The sequence below is a fragment of the Tiliqua scincoides genome, chromosome 5 (assembly GCF_035046505.1).
Source record: "Tiliqua scincoides isolate rTilSci1 chromosome 5, rTilSci1.hap2, whole genome shotgun sequence".
Lineage (NCBI taxonomy): Eukaryota > Metazoa > Chordata > Lepidosauria > Squamata > Scincidae > Tiliqua > Tiliqua scincoides.
In genome coordinates, this window is record NC_089825.1 from 133,288,884 (window position 1) to 133,301,285 (window position 12,402).

The window sequence follows — 12,402 nt, forward strand, 5'->3', positions numbered from 1 at the left end:
GGCTCAGACCTTGTTGCAATAACAACCATATGATGATGGTGATCATCATGAGAATCATCCTTGAGATCATCCTTGAGAATCATCCTCAAGGATTTCAAACATTGTGAGACAGAAATAAGGAAGATTAGGAGGAATAAGGAATAATAGTTGGGCCATGGAAAATTATCACTTAAGCAAACGCTGTGATGCTTTCTAATGATGAGGAGAGTTGCATTCTAGAAACATGACTAATCTATCACTAACTTTTATTTATTTCCTTAAACTATACTCCATTCCACACCTTCCACAGCTCAAGGCAGTTGACAACATGATTTCAAACTTGACAAACACAATTCTAAGAATCATTAAAACCTTCAATTATCAGCCTTGAAACATCTTCTAAATTTCAGGAAAGAGTCATAGTGACAGGCCTATTCTGACAGATTGTTTCAGGAAGTTGAGTCAATTGATTTGTAGGCACTGCTCATTCCTGTAGTTAATTTATTTGCTTTCTTTCGTTGTAGCCATCTACTGGTTTGTTCAAGACAGTAAATATATCTATGCACCATATATTTGGCCCAGAAATAAATCTGCAGCCAGCACAACTACTTTAACACTGGTTGAATAAATTCCACCCACCCACCGCCCCATTTTCACAAAGCTTGCTGGGTGAACTGGTTAGCCAGCATGTCAAAATGAGAATGAAATGAACATGTCAAACTATGGTATGCTTTTTATTATGGATTTTCACCCCACCATTTCCCCAAAGTGGCCTTCATCTCTTTGTTCCTAAGACCATAGATGACAGGGTTCAGAAATGGGGTTATTGTGGTATAAAACATGCTTACCCTACTATCTATTGAGTTCTGAGATGTTGGTCTCAGGTAGTGGAAAACCACTGGGATGTAATATATGTCAACCACAGTAATATGGGATGTACAAGGAGAAAAGTCGCAATGATGCCCTTCACTGGTGCTGATTCTCAAGATAGCCGAGAAAATGTACATGAGTCAGAATCAGCAGGAAACAGGACATGGCTACAGAGGCGATGCCAACCAAGATCACACACTCATTGACTGTTGTGTCAGCACAAGCCAGCTTCAGAAGTGCAGGAACATCACTGATGTCATGATGACATGAAGATATCATCAAGGTGGTTCCTCTGACCATCAGGTAAACAAAACATGAATGTTGACTGTAATGGTGAGTTTAGACAGCCTAGAATCACGGTACCCAAGGAAAGGATGAGGCAACCTCTCCAGTTCATAATGTTGGTGTAGTGGAGTGGTTTGCAAATAGCCAGGAAGCGGTCATAACCCATCACTGTATATAGACTTTCTGTGCATCCAAGGAAAATACCTGAGATATTCATTCTGATCCATGGAAGTGAGAACTGACTTATACTAACCCCTGATTGGTTCCTTCCTGTGTCATAACACCTAATTGGCTCTCAGAACAATCAGTCTCATTGGTCTTTTTTTAAAGAAATCCACATTTTAGTTATTGTGTTGTACTTTTCATAGTTGTATTTTCTTTATCTGGTTAATTGGCCATAACGTTTGATAGGATACAGATAATTCAACATGATTTATTTCATTACATTCTGCATGAAAGAACCTTACCAATGATATTATATACCATGATGGTATTATTCATAAATACAAATTTTCCCACATTTTGGCCACTAGTGGTGTCACCCCCACCAAGAGTGTGACCCAGTACTGTCCGTACCCCACCAAACCCCCTCGTGACACCACTGGTGTAGAATTTTGATCTTTTCTTTCATTAATTTTAAACTATTTTAGAAACACGCTTTCAGTACTGTACTAAGAAAAAGATAGCAACATTCAAAAACAAGTACCTTGAACAAAAATGATCAAATCAATGTAGAGGGAAAAATAAAGCAATTCTTATTTAACTTTTCAGTAAACAATATGTCTGAGGCAAAGAGGCAAAGAAGGAAGGCCCATAGCCAGGGAGACAGAGCAGGGACAGACTGCACTTGCTCCCGGTGTGGAAGGGATTGTCACTCCTGGATTGGCCCTTTCAGCCACACTAGACGCTGTGCCAGAACCACCTTTCAGAGCGCGATACCAGAGTCTTTCGAGACTGAAGGTTGCCTATATATATATATATATATATATATATATATATATATATATATATATATATATATATATTCCTTTTCTTTTGTATTATATGTAGCTCCAGCACTGCAGGTAGAAAACAGTGATTATCGACATAAAACACGAGACAAACCTACTCCATCCCCTTCAGATCAGGCCTCCCAATTCCTTGCACTCCAATGAAAATAAGTGCATTAGCTAAAAACATTGCCTGGACTTAGTGGAATTCTCTTTCATCACTGACAGTTTCCATGACCTAATGGAAAATTCACACATTTTTTTTTTTTTAATTTTGCTCACATGAACACAATGACTGATGACCTGTTCCCTGCACAGAGTACTATTCTACTGCTAAGGATGTTTTCCTGATACTTAGCTTCCTTAAAGCACATTTCATCTCTTTGTTCCTCAGTGTATATATGATGGGATTTAGCAGTGGAGTCAGCGTGGTGTAGAAGACGGCTACCACTCCATCCAGAGGATCCTGTGATCCTGGCCTCAGATAGATGAACACCAGGGGGATATAGTAAGTTGTCACCACGGTGAGGTGAGCTGCACACGTGGAGAAGGCCCGCTGTCGACCCTCAGCACTGCGGATTCTCAGGATGGCGGAGATGATATACACATAGGATGTGAGGATGAGAAGGAAACAAGTCATAGCCAAGAAGCCAATGTCAACAAAGGTCATCATCTCATTGAGCATCGTGTCAGCACAGGCCAATTTCAACACCGCAGGGATGTCGCAGAAGATATAACCCACTTGGTTTCCGTGGCCGTAAGGCAAATGAAAGGTGAGGCTAGTTTGTATCATGGAGTGTAAGGAGCCCCCAAACCAGGTTCCGAATGAGAGGCATAGGCAGGCTTTGCGGTTCATGATGGTGCCATAATGGAGCGGCTTGCAGATGGCCAGAAAGCGGTCATAGGCCATCACGGTATAGAGGAAGCATTCTGTGCAGCCCAGGAAGTGGAAGAAGAACAGCTGGGTCACACAGCCCCCAAAGGAAATGATCCCACCGCCCTCTACAAACCCAGCAATCACCTTGGGTACTATCACTGAAGAGACAGTCATATCCAAGAACGACAAATGGCAAAGGAACCAATACATGGGCTTGTGCAACTGGGGCTCAAATGTCACAGCCAAGAGGATAAGGAAGTTTCCAAAGACGGTCAGGAGATAGATGAGTGAAAAGAAGAACATCAAGGGGAATCTTAGCCCAGGAGGGTAAGGGAAACCCATAATAATGAAGTGATATGATCCTGTTTGATTTCCACACTCCATTCACGCACTGTACATTTTGTGGGATGGCGTCACTTTCGTTTCTTAATAATCTATCTGCAAAATACAAAGGATAAAAGTAATTGGCTTTCCACATCAAGTGGAAATCTGCATAAAGATCAAATCTGCATAAGATCACATGTAATCTTTTTTTTTTCCTTTGAGACAAAACATGGTATATAGTATAATCCTTTTACAGCATGTGTGCTAAAAGCAGAGTTAAAATTATCCCTGTATGGTGAGCTTCCAAAGTAAGTACTCATTTTACAAGTGGATACTTCACACCATCACCTGAATTTCAGGTAACCTGTTTGGTTTGAGGACTACAGGCCTACCTATACATCCTTGAAAGTAAATCACATTGAAAACAATGGAACCTACTTCCAGGTAAACACGGATGGCTTGAGAGGTGAGTGTAGCTTTAGCTTTTTATATGGATTTCAGTTTTTACTGCTCAGATTTGAATGATGAGGTTTTGTACTCTATCCAGAATGGAACTTGCTCTTGAAATTAAAGTTGCAAACATTTTTTTTTTTTGTTAAAGTCAAAACAGAAGTCAGTGGCCTTTGAAAGTCAACAGCAAGCCATCTTTACTTGCTCACTCCAGCTGTTTCCAGCAGTTATACATTATAATGCATGTCCTTTTTCCTGATATAGTATATGATAAACAAATGGAACATTAAAAGGACCCTAAGAAACCACAGATGACAATGGGGTAAGATTGTCTCAATATTCTAAATTATGCTAACATTAATTTTTGAGATAGCAATCCTAACTGATATTCCCAAACCCAGAAAGTACAAGTACAGGAGCGGGACCCTGACCCAACTGGAAGCTGGACCCTGACCCAGAGGGAAACCTGGACCCTGACCCAGAGGGAGATGCTACCTGACCCAGAGGGAACCAGACCAATAGGGCTACCTGACCCAGACCTACAGGAGAAGGGGACTGCCAGGACTCTGCTGGAGGACACAGAAGACTGGGAAGACTGGACTGTGCTTTGGAGACCAATTGGACTTGAATTGGAAGCTTCAGACCTTTACCCACTGACTTAAGTAGAGTTTTGGGGAGGGAAAGCCTCTGGACAAGAGGACTTGCAGGGAGTGTCTGTGTTCATAGCAATAAATTTGGGTAGTTGCTATAGATAAGGAGTTCTGTGTTCATTCCTTCACACACCGCAGCTGTTGTTCTAGAGATAAAGAGGGTGTTAATTAGCCAAAAAGCGGGCATTAGAAGGGAGTTGAGATATTTGGATGGAACAAATTGGCGCTGTCAGCAGGGTTCGAAAATTAGGATAGGACATACCGAGACCCTGGAGAGCTTGGGCAACTCAGAATAGACAATAGTGGACTAGGCATGGAACCAATGGCCTGTGTACAAGGCAGTTTCAGAGGTGCAAAGCTGTGCTAGATGTGGTACATTACCTTTCTACGTGGTGCAAAGGAGGCACTTCTGTAATCTGTAGAGGTTTTGGTAAACTTTAGTTTGTGCTGCAGTTATTTGTAGAGTCTTCTTATCCTTCATTCTCAATATTTAGTTCTCTCAGACCAAAAGCCAAAGACCACCATGCTGTTCTCATCTTGTCTAGTTAACTTGGACTTCAAAAATCTGGTAATGAGTTCTCCAGCACAACAGAATTTATTACCACAAGGTTACAAAAGTCACTTCAGAAGCCATGCAGAGCATGAATTAATAACCCTTCTGCCTTGTGCATTTTGCCCAGTAGGGATGAGTTTCTGTGAAGTCCATAAGATGTAGCATGGCAATTTATTTCATCATATCCCCCCCACCACTTCCCATTTTTGCATATCTGTTTCCCTCAAGATCAGTCACAGGTGATGGCTGGGTTTCATTTGTTTTCCTTCCCTTGAAATTAATGTCTTCTATTGGTAAACTCTAATGAGAATTACCCAGAAGGGGACAGAGGTGATGCTAGAGAACAGATCACTTATTTCATCCCCTGAAGGCCAATAATTGTCTCAGAAAGACAATTGTCTCTTAGTGCTGAAGATTGAGGAAGAGATCTTGAAACAATTTTAATGACTTATTGCCACATGATGACTTATGGATTCCTCCTCCTTTGGTAACACAAGATGGCCTCAGAACAACAAAGTTCTCAGCCTGGTGAGATCCTGTCAACTGTAAGCAAATACAGACACAGAATTCCTCCAGTCAGGGTTGAAGTCAGGACCAGCCTATCAACCTATCTAAGTGGCCACCTTAAGTGTGGATGGGTGGGGTTGTCTCTCAACACCTGCCTGCTGCCAGCACTCCACCTCCACTTACTCCCTGGGTTTGAAGAGCAAGAAGACAATACAATGAAAAAGAAAGTGAAGAGGAAGAAGTACTTCCAATATGATCTTCTGTCCTCCACATTTCCTTTGTGGAAAATGAGAGGAAGGGGAGAGATGAAGGCAGGTGGACCACCAGGTCATAGGTCAGCAATCAGGCTTTTCCCACCTGAAGCAGAGCAAAACTAAGGCACAGCTCTGTTAACCAAGCAAGGGCCAGACTCCTAGTACTTACATTAGGACTAGCCAATCTAGAAGGTTCTTACTCCCTGCCAATCAATGTGGCAGATATTTAAAACATCTCTTGTCCATTTCACTGACCAGGGTCTCTCCAACCAATCTTACCCTGGCCCACCCCTTTAACAAGCCCAGTGAATCAGAAATGAATTTTCCCAATGCAGTTCATATGTATCCAACACCCTCTAAGGTCTTAACATTCCATGAGAATGCAGAGGACAATTCCCAAGTAAAAAAGTCAAATGTTGAGTGCAAGTTCTTGCATATGGGCAACTATTAATGGCCAAACAGACCTAATAGGTGAGCATGTAAGGGAAATTGCCCTCAGGTATGCTGCCACTATACCTTCTAAAACACCAATTCTTCAACCCAGGGGAAGCTGAAATCCTATGGGTTGGACTTGCTGTTGCAAGCTCTGAGCTCCCCCAAACCCCAGGGACACAGGCTTCAAGATATTGGGTTTTTCCAATAGCTGACTGAGGCCACAATCCTATTCACACTGACCTAGGACTAAGCCCCATTGACTACAATGGGACTTCTGAGTAGACATGCATAGGATTGGGGTCTGAGGACCCAATCCTATCCAATTTTCCAGTGTCGGTGCAGTCATGACAGTGGGATATGCACTTCATCCTGTGGTGCAGAAGCAGTTACAGAGGCCTCCTCCAGATATGGAAACATTTGTTCCCTTACTTCAGGGCTGCATTGCAGCTGCACTGGTGCTGGAAAGTTGGACAGGATTGGGTCCTAAATTGCCTAGACCAGACCAGATGAATCCCAGTCCCTTGGTACTCACACAGACACACACCTGTAACACTAGAATAGTTTTTTTCAAATATCAGAATTAAAGACTTCATCTCCTTTGAAAAGCATTTAGATATTTCAGAGAATAAATACATCACACATACTTATACTAAAACAATAAATCTAAGCTCCTAAGCTTACTTGTTTCCAATGCTCACCTGGATCCTTCCAACTTCTCAGCTTAAGCAAAGAGTAGCTCTTCTACCTGTCATACCATGACTGATACAAACAGTCATAACAGAGTAAGACTCTAATGGGACTTAGAAGTAAGTAGACATGCATAGGATTGGACTCTTAGTTCGTCTCAACCTAAGGTTTTTTTTATGGCTTTCCTTAGCCCTGATTCCACATCTGCTTCAAAATGGCTGCAGGCTGACAAGGTGATCTCTTTTTGCACATCATAGTGGGCAACCAGCGTAAGAAAATGTACTTCCCCAGATAAGTATGCCTTGTGCCTTTACTTTTATCAGTTTGGTGCCATGCAAAATCCATCCCTTTTTTTCTTGTGCGATTTATAATGTTGCTTTCGTTCTTGCTATTAGTTTGCAGTTTAGAGTGTTTTCCTGTGTCTCCCTCCTGTTTTATTACTGTTACACTATGCTTTGTTTTATTAATTGTTAAGTTTTATTATTTCAGTTTTGCTAATACCAGAGCTACAGGTGATATTATTTAGTTCTCACTTTGCCAGGGTGGATCTAGTCCAGCCATTTTCAACCACTGTGCTGTGGCACACTGGTGTGCCGTGAATGGTTCCCAGGTGTGCTGTGGGAATTTGGGAGGGGGTCATTTATCAATAGGACCTTTGGGAGATGTGAGCCCCGTACTAACAGCACAGTGTGACTTGTCAAGTGTCAAAAAACCCATGGTGTGCCTTGACAACTTTAGTGCCTTGCCAGTGTGCCATGAAATGAAAAAGATTGAAAATCACTGTCTAGTTGTTGGGAAACTAATGACACATGAGAGGTTGAGAGTTGGGACAGAGGGAGAGACCATCAGTAAAGAATTCCATGTCACAAATTAGCAGGTGGAAAGAGCAATAAAGTTGGGATATTGTGGCTGCAATCCTGTACACACTTACCTGGGCGTGAGTCCCATTGAACTCAATGGGACTTACTTCTAAGTGGACGTGGTCAGGACTGTGCTGTGTGTTGCTTTACAAAAGCATGAAAGGTGTTACTGTTGAGGGGAGAGGTTTAAAAAAAAAACACAATTTATGGATGGTCTCATAACTGACAGAAGAGAGAGTATCTTTCTACAGTAGAGTAACTCCCCCTTGTGGGCACATGTGACAACTTAAAATGTTTGGTGATCTCTCTCCCTCCTATGTGTCAACCAAGGGCTGGGCTGAATTCTGGAAGATGTTCTCCATATCAGGGCTATACTCATGCATCTGTGAAGTAAAGCCCATAGTTCCCTTGAGTATGTCCCTATACATAGTATCTCTAGGTCGCCTGTGATTAAAAGATATGGGTTTTCACATTCCATGTTGAGAGCCTAGCACTTCTCATGGTAGGTGCTGCACCTTTTCAAGTGGGGGACCTTTAGCATGGGATATCCCTATTCATCCCAGCATAAGAAGAGTCCTGCTGGATCAGGCCCAGGGTTCATCTAGTCCATCTACTTCCTGAATCTCATAGCGGCCCACCAGATGCCTCAGAGGACACACAAGATCTTAAGATACATGCATCTTGCTGCCACCTCTCTGCATCTACATTCCTGAGAGTAGCTGTTTTTGGTCTCTCCCTTGTGTGAGTGTGTGTGTGTTTCTTTAAATTACAAATCCCTTTGGGACAAGGAACTCTCCCCCTCTCTTAAACTGTTTAGAGAAGCAGGAACTTAAAAGTGGCAATATGCAACATTTCTTTCATATACAAAGTGAGTGTGCTCCTCTCCAACTCAGCATGCATTGTGATGTGGTCTCTTTTGGGGAAGGAAGAACTCTGCACAGGCCTTACTCCTTGATATATGTGCATGGAAGCCTGAATCATGGAGGTGTGTCACTGCTCCTCTCCGCTCTCTTCCCCACTGAGGTTTTTGTTCAGCCTCCCTTCTGGCTCACTGCACTGTGTCACCCACGGCACAGAAGTAGACAGCAGAGTCGCTCAGCTGGCTGGTGGCTTTCTCCAAGTGGAAGCTCTTCTGTTTTTTGTCATGCTCTGCTTGGAAGCCTTGAAAGACTCCGTCACCTGAGGTTTCTTTTCCTAAAGCTCTGAGAAAGAGCTTGGGAGGTTGGCCAGGATGCTGAATGTACCAGAAGGGATACGGTTGGTAAGATAAATCATAGGTACAGCTGAGAGATATACGGTCTCCTTGGGTGACAGTCACATTGCCTTCCGTTTGATTCACTAACTGTCCAGCGCTCCATTCTGTAGGAGAGATAATGGCAGAAGAGATCAGGTAAGAGCATGTCCGAAGAGCCCCAGAACAGCTCCTTTGACTGTTAACTTCTTTTAAATTATGTTATTAAAAATGTTGCGTATTCTTTCCTCCAGTTCTTTCCTCCATTAGAGTCTTGGAAAATCGGTGCTAATTTATTTCCTGTTGTTTTTTATGTTGATCCTCTTTCCAGATGTTCTCTTTCCAATTCTTTCTTGCCCACATACTGCGAATCTTAAAAATGCTATGTACAAGACCAAATCTAACTGTATAGGAAAGGGGGTTTTGCTGGGTGAAGCTTGTCACATCTTTGTCCTTGTAGGGTGAGAAAGATGTGTTAATGACCATTCCCCCCCTTCTGTGTACCTATCAGAGCTCCATTGACCTTAGACACCCAAAACACACTGAACGTTTTTCCACATGGCATGAAAAGAGCATTTAGTCTTTCATTCTTTAAAGTTCTTTATGTCTTTGTTTCTATTGCCCCCTGCATCTTTAATGCAGATATAAACTTTGTTTGGCAATAAAACAGATTTGAAATTTAAAAGATCTTTTTCCAGCTACTATCAGGCTACAATCCCATTAACGTGCAGAAAAATAGAACAAGAAAAGATCAACAATGCCATAAATGAAAACACCCACAGATTCACAGATTAAATATGCAGATTTAGGAGATATTAAGCACTGAGAGGATCCATGAAATGGGGGAAAAAATGCAATCACTCACTTAAGACAGACATGATTAAAATGACCAAGATCCAATAGAGATGCATCTTCCTGGATGAAGGAGGGACAGAAGAGCCAAAAAGGATGCTGGATGTGAACAGAAGAACTTTATTCTAATCAGCTTCTAGGCTTTGCCCTCCACAATCCCCTGTAGAAGATGACTTGATAGAATTCAGCTGACTCCTAAGTTAAAGTATCTCCATTGTAGGGGGTTGACAAGAATCCAGGATGTGATTGGCAGCCAGGAGGTCACCGTGTGCCATAAGAAGCTGAGTGGTTGATATTGTAGCTGCAGCTACTGCACCAAATGAGCAGACCTGGTTCAACATCCCCACCTGGCAGCTGAAAGCACAACAAATAGCTCATGGAACTATGAAGTAGGGCTTCATGTTGAGAACTTTGAATTGGTAAAAATGCAATAGAACAATTCTTCAGGATCTAAAGTTGCATGAGTTCCTCACAGGTAAGAAAGGTTCAGTGCCATACAAGTGAATTGAGGCACACTAATGTGCTTGTAATATAGAGGGTAGAAATTACTATTTTTAACTGGGACAAGGAAGAAAAAACTCTGATGTGATGGGGGTCATTTGTAAACTAGGGCTTCAGTTAATGACTGTCTACTCTCCAGTCCAGCAGGCATCATGTTCAAACCTGGCTTTCTCCGGTCTACTTTTGGGGGGGGTGTGTGGATGTGCAGCCTTCTGGTGAGCTGGTGATGGAGGGGTTAATGTGGAGTGCAGCCTTTACTGTAGCTTCTCTTTTGATTGTGTTTTTTGGTTATCATGTACTATGTTTTACTGTGTTTGTATTGTGTTCTAAGTTGCATTCAGAATCTTTTAAGAATAGGATACCGTGAAAAGCAGGACTCCTCAGCTGACAGGGTTTGTGCAGCTTGCAGGTGGCCCTGCAGAGTCTCCAGCCCTCCAGTCCCTCCTCTTGCTGGTTTTTGTTCAGGTCTCCTCCTGTTTCCCACCACTTGCTGCACAGAAGTACACCCCGGCGTCTACCATCTCCACTTTGCGGATGATGAGCTCTGTAGACTTGTTGGCCTTGTCAACTGTCATCTTCAACCGTCCCCTTTCATCACCATCAGAGTAAGTATAGAGGGTCATTTCAGGAGCTGTGCCATGGCCCTGTTTGTACCAAAAGACCCCTCTGGTTGGCGAAATGCCATGAGTGCAGGAGATCTGTGCTATCCCTCCAGAAGAGACAAAGACTTCAGGAGAGTGAGAAGTATCCCCATTGACTGTGGAACCTAAACAGAATAATCAGAATAAATAATCTGTTGTTGTCGTTCTAGTTTACCTATCTTTTCTTATAAGCTGCCCCAAACAGCTCCCTCTCCATTTCCCCCAACTCACCTTTCTCTTTCTCACTCTCTCCTCCTTGCCTTCCTCTTTATACTTTTAATATTGAGCAGGTTATCCTTAATTCTTGCCTTACTTTCATAAATAACAATTAAGAGAACCTAATGTGTTATTCACATTAATATGTAATAGTAATGTAGTAGTTGTACTGCAAAACTGTTGCTGTGGAAATTCTGCTACTTAGTATTCTCCTACAAGGTCAGACCTACTGGTATTTCTATGGCTCTTGTTCATCTAATAAGATTTGCAGTACAACTGCTACTCCTTATAACCATTGCTTACAGTCCACTATGCTTGCTTCTAGAATGCATTGAGCAGGAACTTGACTGCATGCAAGAGCCTCCATTTGCCTGAAGATTAACATCCACAAGGTCGCCAGTTCGAGGCCACCGGCACCGTGCGACCTTGAAGCAGCTGGCAAGCTGCAGCTGAGCTGTTCCATCTGCTCGGAGCGTGGGAGGATGGAGGCCAGAATGTTAAACCAGATCGGAGTGTAACAGCTTGAATGTGGTGGTTCTTGAAAGAGAGAACCTTCTTTCAATTTGTAAAAATCCCTGCGTGGATTTAATAAGCCTGCCTGTGTAAACCGCCTTGAATAAAGTCTTGAATAAAGACCAAGAAAGGCGGTATATAAATACTGTATATTATTATTTATATTATTATTAAATGAGAAACAGACTTCTTCATGAATGAGAAAGTGAGGAAGCTTCTATGGGGAGTGGAACCATTTCCCCATACTATCCATAGCTAAGATGTCCCAATGATGCACTGCTGCTAATAGATTCATTCTTGGCCAAGCCCCACCACGATTACCACTTTATTAATGGAGTATTGCTGCCCATAGTTGTAAGAGAAGTCACTTTCTCCCTCTTCCTTTTTGCTGCAGAAGCACTACCATTGCTAGTTAAGGTACACTGGGTATTGCCATTCTTGCCTATCAAACTTTCCTGACTTACACAGGAAAAACAGTCCAAAGAGAAACCTCCAAAAAGCTGGCCAGGCTCTTGAGGCTGTCCTGAAGGAGGGCATGGATGGTCCAGCTGGTGGGGACATATCCTAGAAGGTGGCTCTGAACTGTAGAGGTGAAAAGCCGTTTGTTCCTGCCCAAACTCAGCAAGGGTACTAGTTCTACTTTCAGCTGATTCATCTCCTCTGCAAGTCATAGGCAGAGTCTACTTGTGGTTAGCTGATGAGCTCTTCTTCTGAGAAATAGAATGAAA

General features: G+C 42.5%; 1 protein-coding gene and 1 pseudogene across 1 annotated transcript; both read right to left on the reverse strand.

The window, feature by feature from the left end:
• Positions 1 to 716: 716 nt before the first annotated feature.
• On the reverse strand, positions 717 to 1,351 carry LOC136653646 (olfactory receptor 10G6-like; annotated as a pseudogene).
• A 1,094-nt stretch (positions 1,352 to 2,445) lies between these two features.
• LOC136653647 (olfactory receptor 10G6-like) lies at positions 2,446 to 3,384 on the reverse strand. The gene has a single exon (XM_066630534.1). The coding sequence runs from the start codon at positions 3,382 to 3,384 to the stop codon at positions 2,446 to 2,448; it is 939 nt and encodes a 312-aa protein (XP_066486631.1).
• Positions 3,385 to 12,402: the final 9,018 nt, after the last annotated feature.